General features: G+C 40.3%; 1 protein-coding gene across 4 annotated transcripts in view; it reads left to right on the top strand.

The window, feature by feature from the left end:
• Positions 1-13,172, top strand: part of Hmgxb4 (HMG-box containing 4) — a 31,095-nt gene that overhangs the window by 15,121 nt on the left and 2,802 nt on the right. For 3 of the 4 annotated variants that reach the window (XM_026409990.2, XM_026409986.2, XM_077799287.1), the window contains 4 exons: positions 6,465-6,546; positions 7,483-7,547; positions 8,754-8,859; positions 9,502-9,671. In XM_026409990.2, the coding sequence (XP_026265775.2) occupies positions 6,465-6,546; positions 7,483-7,547; positions 8,754-8,859; positions 9,502-9,671 (423 nt within the window). The remainder of the gene's footprint in view (positions 1-6,464; positions 6,547-7,482; positions 7,548-8,753; positions 8,860-9,501; positions 9,672-13,172) is intronic. The other variant, XM_077799286.1, reaches the window with a different exon arrangement.

Raw genomic sequence — 13,172 nt, 5'->3', positions numbered from 1 at the left:
AGCAAAATTGAGAAGAAAGTAGAGCTCTCCCGTGTATCCCCTGCCCCACATGTGCATGGCCTGCTTCATTATCAATCTGGGTTGCAGCTGATGAACCCAAACCTACATCAACAGGTTACCTCCATAGAAGTCCAGAGTGCACATGGGGTTCTCTGTGGTGTTGTCCTTCCTGAGTTTGACCAGTGTACCGTGCTGTGCATGTGCTATTGGAGTTTCATACAGAGTATCTTCCCTGCCCTGGAGGTCTATCCCCCCCCCCCCAATCTGCCTCCCAGAGCCACAAGACTTTTTGCTGTCTGCTGCACACTTCTCCGCACGTTGGACTCATGTCCTCTGTAGCCTGGCGGCCTTCCTCCCTCTCCAGTATGCTCATCAGCGTCCTCCGTGGCTTGTTAGGGCTTCAGAGCTGCTTCCTTCAGTGCTGAGTAGCGTTGCATTGTGTGAAGTACCACAGTTGATTCACTCACTGGCAGCAGAACATCTTGGTTGCTTTCAAGTGTTAGCAATTAATAATGCTTCTTAAATATCCATGTGCAGGTTTTTGTTTGGAGATAAGTTTTCAGCTCATTTGGGCAAATACCAAGGAGTATGAATTGTATGATAAAAATGTTTCATTTTATAAGAAACCACTGAACTGTCTTTCAAAGTGCCTCAGCTCTTTTGCATTCCCACCAGGAGTGAGTGAGGGTTCCTGCTGCTTCACAGCCTCACCAGCATTTGGTAGCATTGGTATTCTGGATTTTGGCCATTCTAAAGGACATTTAAATGGTATCACAATCTGACTTTACCTTCTGTATTTATTTATTTATTTACTTGGTACCAGGGATTGAAGCCAAGGGCACAGCCCTTTTATATTTTATTTTGAGACAGGTTCTCACTAAGTTGCTTAGGGCCTCTCTAAATTGCTGAGGCTGGCTTTGAACATGTGATCCTCCTGTTTCAGCCTCCCAAGCCACTGGGATTACAGGCGTGTGCCACCACACCTGGCTCATCTGTATATCTTTTTGATAAGGTAGTTCTTACAGTCTTTGATCCAGTTTCTATTGTGTTGTTCGTTTCTTATTATTGAATTTTAAGAATTCCTTGTGAGGGCTGGTAGAGTGCTTACCTAGCCCATGTGAGGCCCTGGGTTCAATCCCCAGCACTACCAAAAAAAAAATTTTTTTCTTTGTGTATAATGGTCTTTTATCCAATGTGTTTTTTGCTAGTATTTTCTCTCAGCCTGTGTATTGACTTTCGTTGTCTCGATAGTGTCTTTCAGAGTGGAAGTTTTTAATTTAATGAAGTTTTGCTCATCAGTTCTTTGTGGTGTTATGGATTATGCCCTTAGTGTTACATCTGAAAAGTCCTTGCCAAGCACAGGTCACCTAGATTTTCTCCTGTGTTACTTTCTAGGAGTTGTAGTTTTACATTTGTTTGTTTTTTGCAGTGCTGGGGATTGAAGCCAGGATCTTGCACATGCAGGGCAAGCTCTCTACCACTGAGCCACATACCAGGCCCTTTTGATTTTTCTGTCCTGTGTATATCCAGTTGTTCCAGTGCTGTTTGTTGAAAATATATCTCCTGTGTCTCTTCTCCATTGTCTCTTTGCTCCTTTGTGAAACCAGTTGGCTGTATTTATGTGCATCGTCTCTAGGCTCTTTGTTGTGTTCCATTGATCTATTTATCTATTCTTTCACCAATACCACCCTGTAGCTTGATTACGGTGGTTTTATGGTAAATATTGAAAGTGGAGTGATGCCAGGCCTTCAACTTTGTTCTAATTCGACACTGTGTTAGCCATTCTGGGTCATTTGCCTCTCTACAGAAACTTTAGTTTGCTGATGTCTACAAAGTAACCTGCTAAACTATCTTACAGTTTTGAAGCATTCACTTGACAAGGTCAGGTCCAGTCAGAATCATTTCTTCTTTTTTTTTTTTTTTAATATATATACCAGGGATTGAACCCAGGAAACCTAAGTTGCTGAGACTGGCTTTGAACTTGCATTTCTTCTGCCTCAGCCTCCCAAGTTGCTGGGATTATAGCTGTGCACCACTGTACCTGGCCAGAATGATCTCCTTTTTGATTAAGTCTCTTTAGCTCATCAGTACCTTAATTACATCTGCAAAATTCCCTTCGCCTAATAGTGAAACATGATCTTGGGATTGGTAACCTTCATATTCACCAGACTTGCCCATACACACCAGGAGGCCGAATCTTGGGAGCCATGTTGGAATTGTGCCTGCCACAAAAATACTGTCACTGAGTACCTACTGCAGCGCCAAACACCATTTGATTAATTTCCACCTTCCAGTTAAATGGTGCCATCAGGGAAGCTAAAGCTCAGGGAAATGAAGCCATTTGTGTAACTAGTAATTACTAGTGTCGAGATTCTAACTTAGCTCTGTTGGTATTCAAAGCCCAGGCACTTTCTATAATCCTGTCACTCTCCTGTCCTTCTGATGTATGTACTTGCTTTTCTCTAGGCCGCTGTCTTGTCTGTAGGCTGCCATCCTCCTTCCCAGGTCTCTGACAGCAGTCCCTGCCTCTGCCCTCCTGCCTCTGCTCTTGCTCTTCTCTGGTCCATTCTCCGCAGTCTTAAAGTACGGCCCTGCCTGGGGAGCTGCCTGCTGCAAACACCTGACCTGTCCTTTCCGTCTGAGTCCACGTGACCCGGAGCCTCAGTTCGTGATCGCTGCCTGCTTCTCTAATTCATCTCTTGCAGCCGTTTTGGAGTGTCCCATGGTTCCCTCTGCCTGCTGTGGTTTTTTGTTGTGTTTTGTGTTGTCTCCATTTTCTTTCTAGTGCTGGGGATTGAACCCAGGGGCACCCTGGGCACAGAGTAACATCCCCAGTCCCTTTTAGGCTTTATCTGGGGACAGGGTCTTGCTGAGTTACTTAGGCTGACCTCAGACTCTATGGTCTTTCTGCCACCATCTCCTGAGTAACTGGGGAATGCAGACGTGTGCCACCATGCCCAGTTTGCCCAGAACATTCTTAGCTACTCTTCTTCTGCCTATTTCTACCCAGCTTCCAGGTCTAAATTAAATTCCACTTCTCCAAATTCTCCTTTGGCATATTGACTTGATGTGCCCATCCATGTGCCCATGGCACCAGGGTCTTCCCTATGATAACATTGCCTTTTGTTAAAATGCCATGTTTGTCTGTGTTGTCATGTTCTATATCTCATTTTTGGCTGTGTTCCCAATGTCCAGTACATAGTGGACTCTCGGTAAATATGTATTAATAAATGAATGCCAGAGTACTTTAATAGGTAACATTTTTCTTTTACCTTTGAAATATTTCTTTTTAGTCTCTGCTTTTCTTTCTTTGCCATTGGAATACTTTTAATATCACATATCAGAAAAGCTACCCACTTTCATGTGTTTTATTCAATATTAAATAATCAGTATATGCTGTAGCTGAGACAAGATAGTGGGCCTTAGACTTTAGATTTCCTGCATTTCCAGTTTATGCTCTTAGCTTCCTGAGGTTGTAATCTGGGCCTTAAAATTCATGCTCTTAACTGTTTATTGTACCACCACCCTGAGTAAGTTATTCAGTAAATGCTAGTTTATTTTCTATATAATAGAATAAAGTAATTATAAGAGGTATGAGGAAATCCCCTTCAGTAGGTAAATTGGGATCTAGTATACTGGCCAAAAATTGTGATTAATTTTATTAAAGTAGTTTTAACTTTATAGCTATAGATAGCCTTGTGAATAGGAACATTAACATTTTAGAGTCTTGTATCATGTTTGGGAAAATGTTGTTAAAATGCCTTTCCTGCAAGTTTTCTGCTGTGGCCAAATGAGTTGTAGAGTCTCGTGCGTATGTGCTCTCTAATGTTCTCAATGTTTGGTAGTGACTTTGATTCTACAGTTGGGAAAGACTTGGAGATGTACAGATTATTGTACTTCAGTAAATGTTAAGCATACAGATAAGCCATTTTTTTAATTAGCATAAGATTTTGAAACTAAATTTTCAGTAAACATCCCACAATTTTCCAAGTAAACATAATCACATTCAATGCCATTGCTTTCGAAGGTATCTAGGAATGTTTCCATTCTACAAAATGATTTCAGAATTCCTTTTGGAATTAAAGTCAGAGCCACTACACATGCTTTTCATTGAGAACGTTATTTTGTGGAAACAATATTTGAGGATAGTTATTTTATGGAAATTACATTAAGAACTATATCAGGTAAACAGTATGTGATCAAGCTTTGTTCAAAACAAGATGAAACTCTGAAGTTATGAGACAGGACTGGTATTTGTTGGTTTGGGGTCATAAATCTGACTCTGAAGGCAAACAGAAATTCCCATTAACTAACTACCTTATTTACTTTCTCTCTTTCTTTATTTTTTTAACCCAGGATTGAGCCCAGAGGCACTTAACTACTGAGCTACACCCCCAGCCTTTTTATTTTTAGAGACAGGGTTTCACTGAATTGCTTAGGGCCTCACTAAGTTGCTGAGGCTGGCCTTCAACTTGTAATCCTCCTGCCTTAGACTCAGGAGTCACTGGGATTACAGGTGTGCACCACCACGCCCAGCTCTAACAACTTCTTTTCTTGGCATTACTGGTGATTAAATCCAAAGCCTTACACATGCTAGGCAAGCACTCCATCACTGAGCTACACAGCCCCAGCCCCACCCCAAAGTAACTTTTGTTACTTTTGTTAGTAATTACAAGACTAAAAAGGGCACTCATAGGAGAGAAGGAAGATTAGTCATTTTATTTTGATGCTTACAGTTGAGTAAAGTCTGATTTTTTTTGAGGAAAGCCATATTGAAAACATCTCAGTTTATTAGATTAAGATTATAAAGTGAGGGTTGGGGTTGTAGCTCCGTGTAGAGCGCTCGCCTCACATGTGGAAGGCACTAGGTTTGATCCTCAATACAACATAAAAATAAAATAAAGGTATTGTGTCCATCTACAACTAAAAACATATTTTAAAAAATTATAAAATGATAACTCTTTGTTTCAAATAGTAACATTTTTCAGGCTGGGGATATAGCTCAGTTGGTAGAGTGCTTGCCTTGCATGCACAAGGCCCTGGTTCAATCCCCAGTACCTTAAAAAAAAAAAAAAAAAAAAAAAAAAGCTTAAATAGTAACATTTTCTGTAAGGAAGCATCTTACCCACTGAGCATAGTAGTGCACACCTATAATCCCAGCAACTTAGAATGCCAAGGCAGGAGGATCACAAGTTTAAGGCCAGCCTCAGCAACTTAGCAAAACTCTTAGAATTTAAAAGGCTGAGGATGTGCTCGGAAGTAAAGCACCCCTGGGTTTAGTCTCCAGTACTCAAAAACAAACAAACAAAAATCACGTTTTCTTTCCTCACAATGCATGACCCTAAGTCAGGACTACTGTGGGCTCTAGTAGTCTTGGATGCTAGTTATTAAAACTATTTTTCTGAGTTTTATTTTTCTCATCCTCAAAATGAGAGAATGACATCTAACCTAGTGCCCCTTTCTGTGTAGGAAAACTTAAAATTTTTCCCCCAGTCGATGGAAAGCTGTACAGTGAACTATGTAGTAATATAATCATTTGTTTTCTATATGCCTTGTTGAACTGGCTTTGAAGGTTATTTGATTTTATCTCAAAAACTACACATTGCTTTTGGCATTGTCATGATACAGTGAGAAACAAACATGCTTCAAGTGTACAGAGTAGTGGGTTGAAGCAAAAGAGGTTTGTCGGACAATAACTGCCAATACATTGTCTTCAGTATTTATTTACTTCTGACCTTGAACCACAGGAATATGGACAATAAAATAATGATAAACTTCAAATGATAGGAAAACAGGATCAGGAAAATTCAAGATTGGAAATCAACATTAGAGAAACAGAAAGAACATGGATTTGGCTCTTGGGTTTCTAGCCCCAGAGTTTAAAAGGAAATTAAGTGGTTCTGATTTTCAAAGATAAGAAAAATAGACACCCCAGGAAAGGTGAGGATTGTCTTAGCATTGAGTTCTAAAAGAATTCTGCAGTGTGTGTAGACAGAAGAGTGAAAGGCTTTACAAACAGAATGGAGCTACAACAACATAGAAAATCTAAAAGTAAAGGAGCCTGTGTTTTTACCTTCTAAAGTAAAACTGAGACTTAACTCCTAAGTGAAAAGCAACAAAGGTTAAAAACTAATTATCTTGTTGGGCATTGTAGCAGTTGCCTGTAATCCCAGCCACTCCAAAGGCTGAGGCAGGAAGATCACAAGTTCAAGACAACTTCAGCAATTTAGCAAGACCCTAGCTCAAAATAAAGCATAAAAATGGGGCTGGCCCCGGGCGTGGTGGTGCATGCCTGTAATCCCAGCAGCCTCATATATATCTTGTTTAGGAGTTCTGCTTAGTAATATGGAATTTTTCTGTGAATGAGAAAGTTTAGGTGCCCTTTCTACTTTGTTGCCCTAGACTGAGTTTAAACTTGAATTCTAATCAAGTCTTGCCTCCTTCTGTTTTCTATGTGGCACTAGCCAAAAAAGAAGAACATGTCGGCCTATCAAGTGTTCTGTAAAGAATATCGTGTAACCATTGTGGCTGACCATCCAGGGATAGGTAAGAACATTTCTGATCTTTAGTTTTTTCACTTTATCTCTGAATCAGTGCAGTTAATTGATCCAGTCAGCAGGTAACTTCTTCCCATAATGTTAGAGCACAAATCACATTTTTTCCCTCAGATCTGCAGATCACCTTAGATTTTGCCCTATGCATAAAAGATAGAAGCTTTCTATACATATCTCTTAAACTGATAAAATGGGAAACTTTGTAAAATCAATGTTATAAAGTATAATACATATGTATATGCATAAATACACAGTTACTTCCAAGATTCTATCTTGACCTTTTCCTTAAACTGTCCTTGCGTGTAGAGTTACAATGAGGTGACTGAGCTATGCTGCTCCTGTTTGTGTTCGTATTAGAAGCCAGTGAGCAGAGAACAGCAGGCAGAGACCTCAGACAGGTCACTGACACCTACAAACCTCCCTGGTCTACTGTGTAAAGTAGCTGCTCTGCCCACTCCTAGGTTGCTTTGAGGTGACCTGGATAGGTCTCACAGACTAAACTTGCCATACAAAAGAAAGGATGATATTACACTTCTGGACTGCTCTAGGAAACTTCTTCTTGGCTTCTGATCTCAGAAATTTTGGTAGAAACGTAGCATCTTTGATCAAATTCTCTGTAGCATATTGCTTTAACCTAACTTGGTTGGTCTTCTATTGTGAAGTTCAATGAAAGGACGCCAAAAAGATGCCTGAGGAACAAATCCCTAGAGAGTAGATGTGGAGGGTTGGAGCCTGTCTCCTGGCCAGAGCACCCCGCTCCTACAGGAAAAGGCAGAAGAAAGGCGCGAGGGCTGGGGGGGGGGTGCTCCTGAGGGAGCCAGCGTCACTTCAGTGGGATGCTCTTTTCGGTTTTGGCTCTCACCAGCCTTTTGTTCTGTTGAGTTGGCCCTAATCAGTATTATTGTCTTTCTTTCAACTCTTCTGCCAGATTTTGGAGAACTTAGTAAAAAACTGGCTGAGGTGTGGAAACAGTTGCCAGAAAAGGACAAACTGGTAGGTACACTTTCTTATAAATATAATTTTCTTTGCTTTTTGCCTTCCCAAATGGTATAGTTCTTCCAGACCATCCGTCCACACATAGTGGGGGAAAAAATCACAAATTTGGGGCTGGGGCTGGGGCTCAGCGGTAGAGTGCTTACCTAGCTCATGAGAGGCCCTAGGTTGGATCCTCAGCACCACATAAAAAATAAACAAATAAAATAAAGTTGTTTTTTTTTTAAATCACAAATTAACTGAAAACAATTTAGCAGGCAAGGGGACTGGCAGTGCTGCTGCCAAGTTACTCCAGGCAAGGAGTTAGGTAAAGGAAGGTGACTTTATTTGATTTTTTTTTTTTCCAAAAAAACTTTATAGTTGGCTGGCTGCACCTTGTAATCCCAGTGGCTTGGGAAGCTGGATGGGAGGATTACAAATTCAAACCCAGCCTCAGCAACTTGGCAAGGTTCTAAGCAACTCAGTGAAACTCTGTCTCTAAATAAAATACAAAAAAGGGATAGGGATGTGACTCAGTGGTTAAGTACCCCTGAGATCAGTCCCCATTACCAAAAAGCCCTTCACTATGAACACCTAATAGTCCTGTCTAAGAACGGAGGATCATCATCCTCAGACAATAAAATCATGGAACACACTTAGCCAGGTTCCAGGTCCCCATCCTCATCAAGCAGCTCAGAAGACAATGGTGAATTCATATCTTAATCATGCAGAGTCACTTTCCAGTTGGGTGATCCATAAATTGTATGGGAACAACTGCCGGTTAAAGTACAACTCATTTAAAAAAAATAAAAATAAAAAAATTTTTTTAAAAAGTACAACTCTTTAGATGAAACAACTGGTTTTCACCCAGATAGATTAGCATTCATTGCTGTTTTCCATGACATTTTTGTTTTCCTATTGGTTTTGTCAATCATGAGGTTACAGGAAGTATTTAAACCACCTGGACACTATACAGAGCCACAGGTTTACAAGTCACTACTGAAATTTGACCATCAGCACTGAGGAACGTTTATGATTTCCAAGTAAACATCAATACAAACAACAGTCCAAAGGCAATTCAGTGGCCCTGTAGCTTAAGAGTTAGCATTAATCCCTACCTGCCCTCCACTGTTCCTTTCTTCATTTTGTTCCTCCATGACTGCTTTCTATTTCACTTTTTTGTCCTTGTAATTTGTTTTAATCTATTGGACACTGATCTGGTTGCAGATTTGGAAACAAAAAGCTCAGTATCTGCAGCATAAACAGAACAAAGCAGAAGCTACAACTGTGAAAAGAAAAGCATCAAGCTCAGAAGGTTCCATGAAAGTCAAAGGTAGTGACCACTTCCCCTTCCTGCTGAAAATTCTTCTTTCTAAAGTGATGTAAATTTTGCTTCCTTACTAGGAAATTGGGAAAGCAGCTGATATTAGAAGCAAAACTTTATACCCAGGTATTATTACGGAATAGTATAGGCAGAGGGGGGGAAAAGATTCAGTTTTATATGTGTGTGTTGTGTGTGTGTGTGTATGTGTATATATGCCCAGAAAGTAAGTATAGGCCTTATGTGCAATGAGCACTCTCTTGTCACTTATTCTTTGTTTTTTTGTTTTGTTTTGTTTTTAAATATTTATTTTTTAATTGTAGTTGAACATAATACCTTTATTTATTTATTTTTATATGGTACTGAGGATCAAACGCAGGGCCTGGCATGTGCCAAGCAAGCGCTCTACCCTGAGCCACACCACCACCCTATTATTCTTTGTTTTTTTCTACAACGCTTTATAAATATAAAACTATTTTTAACCCCCAAGTCACACAAAATGTGATCTTGGGCTAGATTTAGTCCACAGGCCATAGTTTTGATAATAGTTGAAGGAAAAACCAAAAGTAATGTTTTTTTGGTGTTCAAGGCTTACTTTACAAATTTTATCTTATTTCACAAATTTTACCTCTCTTTAAATTCCTCTGTTCTCAGCTGCTTCTGTGGGAGTACTGTCACCCCAAAAGAAGTCCCCACCAGCCACCATGCTGTTACCAGCATCACCAGCCAAAGCCCCTGAGACAGAGCCCATCGATGTTGCAGCTCACCTTCAGCTGTTGGGAGAGTCTCTCAGCCTCATCGGACACCGCCTACAGGAGACAGAGGTGAGTGTAGCTCCGGCAGCAGGACCCACGCTGGATGTGCAGTGCAGACCCACTCACTCAACACACACTCCCTGAGGTTATTCCCTGAGGTTAGATTGTGCCGGGCACTCAGGAAACAGTGAAAAGAAGACACAATGGTAACAGAAACTTGGAATCTACCTGTTGTCGCTATACTAATACCACCCAGTGGCACAAAAAGAAGTTAGAATACCCTCTGAGCTAATTTTTGTTCTTTAAAAATGTTATGTAAAAGATGAGTGCAAATCCATTGCAGTTCAGATTGTTAGTACTTCTAGAGGAGTTGGAACTTTTTGGTGCATTTTCAGCAAAGTTCTGAGTAGACAGACGACATTGTATGGGGGATTAAAAGTCCCTCTTCCTTGAGAATAGGTAGCAAATGGGGAAGTCAAGTTTCTCAAGCTCTTTGTTACAGTGCCCTTGAGTTACAGTGCTATGTGCTCAGGGGAGAAGTTCGTCCTTTTAAGCTTCAATTTCAAAATCGCTTAACCTATGAGGCTGCCGTGCTCCATTTCTATGACCGTATTCCATTTCTAACCACTGTGCCTGTTAGCCAACTCAGTAGCATAGTAGTTCATCTTTCAGTTCTCGTAAGGCATTTCAGCAATGCAATCTAAGCTACTAAAGCCATTTTTAAGCTAAGAAATCAGTGCAGAAGTATAAAGCTAATCACTTGCTTCTTTGTGGGAGTGGAATTATCATTCAATAATAAAATAAATGCCAAAGGCCACAAGAGGTGAAGCTATCTGATTCTTTGGCTAATTTCTAAAAATTCAGCAGACATCAAAAGAACTTAAACACTCTTGTGGAGACTTATCTATGTGAATGGTTGAAGGTATTTCCAGAATATATTCTCTGGTCCTTATTTATGTTTTTCATATTGAATGATTCATATGTTTCCTAAAAAGTTAGAAGTAAAAGTGTTTTAAAGCACCTTTCATATTCCAGGTTTTCCCAGATAATTCCATGTAGTTTGGCAGATATTTCTTGAATACCTAGGCTTTTTTCCAAGAACTTGGTGTAGAAAATCTGAATGGCACAGTATGCCAATTATTAGGAAACTTACAATACAATTGGAAAGACAGAACATTTCTATAATCAACAAATTGAAACAGGAGTTGGGGATTTAGCTCAGTGGCAGAATGTTTGCCTAACATGCACAAGACCCTGAGTTCAGTTGGCCCTGAAAAACAAAAAAAGCAAGGGGAAAAAATAAGGTAATAAATTGAAACAAACCAGCTTCTATGAAGAGTTACAATGAAAGTTATATACATAGTACAGTAGTCCCTTGCCTGTGGAGGATATGTTCTAAGACCTCTGTAGATGCCGGAAACTGCAGAGAGTATCAAACCCTATATACCAGCACACTGATAACACAGTAGTCAGCTTGATAACTGAGGTGCCTAACAAGTGGGTGGCATATTACAGTGTGGATACTCTGAACAAATGGTCAGTTCACATCTGGGACAGGACTGAGTGGAACAGAGATGTCATCGTGCTATTCAGAACGACATGGAATTGAAATTTTTAATTGTCTTGGCGTTCATTTGTTTTGGCTTTGCTTTTGCTTCCCCCCCCCCCAAGTACTGGCGAATCCAGGGCCTTATGCATGCTAGGTTTACCACTGAGCCACATCTTTACCTCTGAGGATAACAAACTGTAGAAAGGGAAACCCCATATATGGGGTAACTACTGTAACCAGAAAAGGAAAAGAACTTTGCAGATTCTCTAGTCTGCTTTTTTTTTTTATAATAGTTATATTGAGATATAATTCCTATATCATAAATTTCATGCTTTTAAAATATGGAATTTAGTGGGTTTAGTACATTTTCAGAATTGCAAGCCATCACTGTTATCCAACTCCAAAACATTTTCACTGCCTGCCTAAAAACCCCATACCCATTGGGAATCATTCCCCATTCCCTCTCCAGTTGGTTTATCCCCAGAGTTTTATTACTTGAATATATTCTCACAATTTTGCAATTTCTATGTGCCACTTATACTATCATTTACTTTTTAGCTTAATCTGTCTATGCTTTTATAATGGTATCCTTGAAATCACAAGAATGATGCTATAATTCTTTTCTAATGCACATCATAATGGATATGTTACTATCAAAATAATGTTCACTGAGCATTGTGGTGCACACCTTACCCAGTGAGGCAGGAGGATCACAAGTTCAAGGCGAGCCTCAGTAACTTAGTGAGACCCTGTCTCAAAATAAAAAGGACTGGGGATGTAGCTCAGTAGTAGGACACCCCTGGGTTCAATCCCCAGTATCTCAAAAGTAATAATAATTAATCTTCATCTATATGCCACCTAAAATTATATATCACAACTTTAAGGAACATTGATTTATATAGTTTGCTAATTTAGAGTCTGAATGCCTAAAACCTCATGAAAGTCACTGACCATCACAAGTTGATTCAACTGTTGGCAGTGGAGCCAGAGGGACAGCCCTGCTGGCCTTGCTTGTGTCTCCCTTGGTGTCTGCCCTCCTGTGCTAGTTCAAGCAGGTAGGAGACTGGGGAGTCAGAGGAGGCAGGAGCAGCCTTGTGAAAGGGGGTGGCATTTAGAGTAAACCTTGATTGATAGGCAGGTTGTGTCCTACAGAGATCCTGGAGAGACATTCCAATCCAAGAACACTGCATCCCTCCATTGCTCAACCGCAGGGTCTTTTTAGAGAAGGATACGAGCCCCATTGAGGCTGTGAACCTCCATCCCCACTTTAGCCAAATCTTTTAGCTGTTTTATATATTGGGGTTCCTAGAAAGTTTTATTTGAAAAAAAGAGTTGAAACAGTACATTTTATCATTTTAGCAGTAAAATTGGATCATGCAGTATTTATGGTAGAAAATAAAGGCCAGAACACAAATTGCAGCAGGTCTTCATGGACATGAAGGTCTCCACTCTGCTACTCAGGAATCAGAGGTCCCATTTGGCTTTCTCTGAGAATATCTTCTTTTTTAAGTTATAAATGAAAATACTCCAGAACTGGGGAGAAGTTATAATAGTTTAGACATGACAAAATTTTTAATTTAATTCAACAGATGCTTGTTGAGCTTACTCTGTTGCATGTGAGTGGATGTGAGTTGCTGTGAGATCACCTCCAGCCTCTCCCAACTCCCTGTCTGTGGGACAGCAGTAGTTATAGGAGAACTTTAAAATGTGTAGGTTATGGTTCCTGCCCTCAAGGGACTTAGAATCCACTCAGGCTGAGCCATAAAATATTAGCTATAATTAACTACAGGGCACAGGTCAGGAGCAATGCGGCTGCCTGCTGACGCTGTCAGACTCTGAGTGCTGCTCAGCCGGCTTGGTTCAGAGCTTCATGTCGATTAGTTCGTTTAATTCACACTGTAGCTTGGGAGGTAGCGTTGTTGTCCCCCAGTTTTACAAAAGAAGAAACAGAAACTTAGGTCGAGTCCCTTTTCTGGAGTTCAGCCCCTAAGTATTGAATCAGAGCCTTGAATTTAAAGAGT

Source organism: Urocitellus parryii, chromosome 5, assembly GCF_045843805.1.
Source record: "Urocitellus parryii isolate mUroPar1 chromosome 5, mUroPar1.hap1, whole genome shotgun sequence".
Taxonomy (NCBI): Eukaryota; Metazoa; Chordata; class Mammalia; order Rodentia; family Sciuridae; genus Urocitellus; species Urocitellus parryii.
The sequence above is the reverse complement of the archived record's forward strand: the minus strand, read 5'-3'. Positions and strand labels throughout refer to the sequence as shown.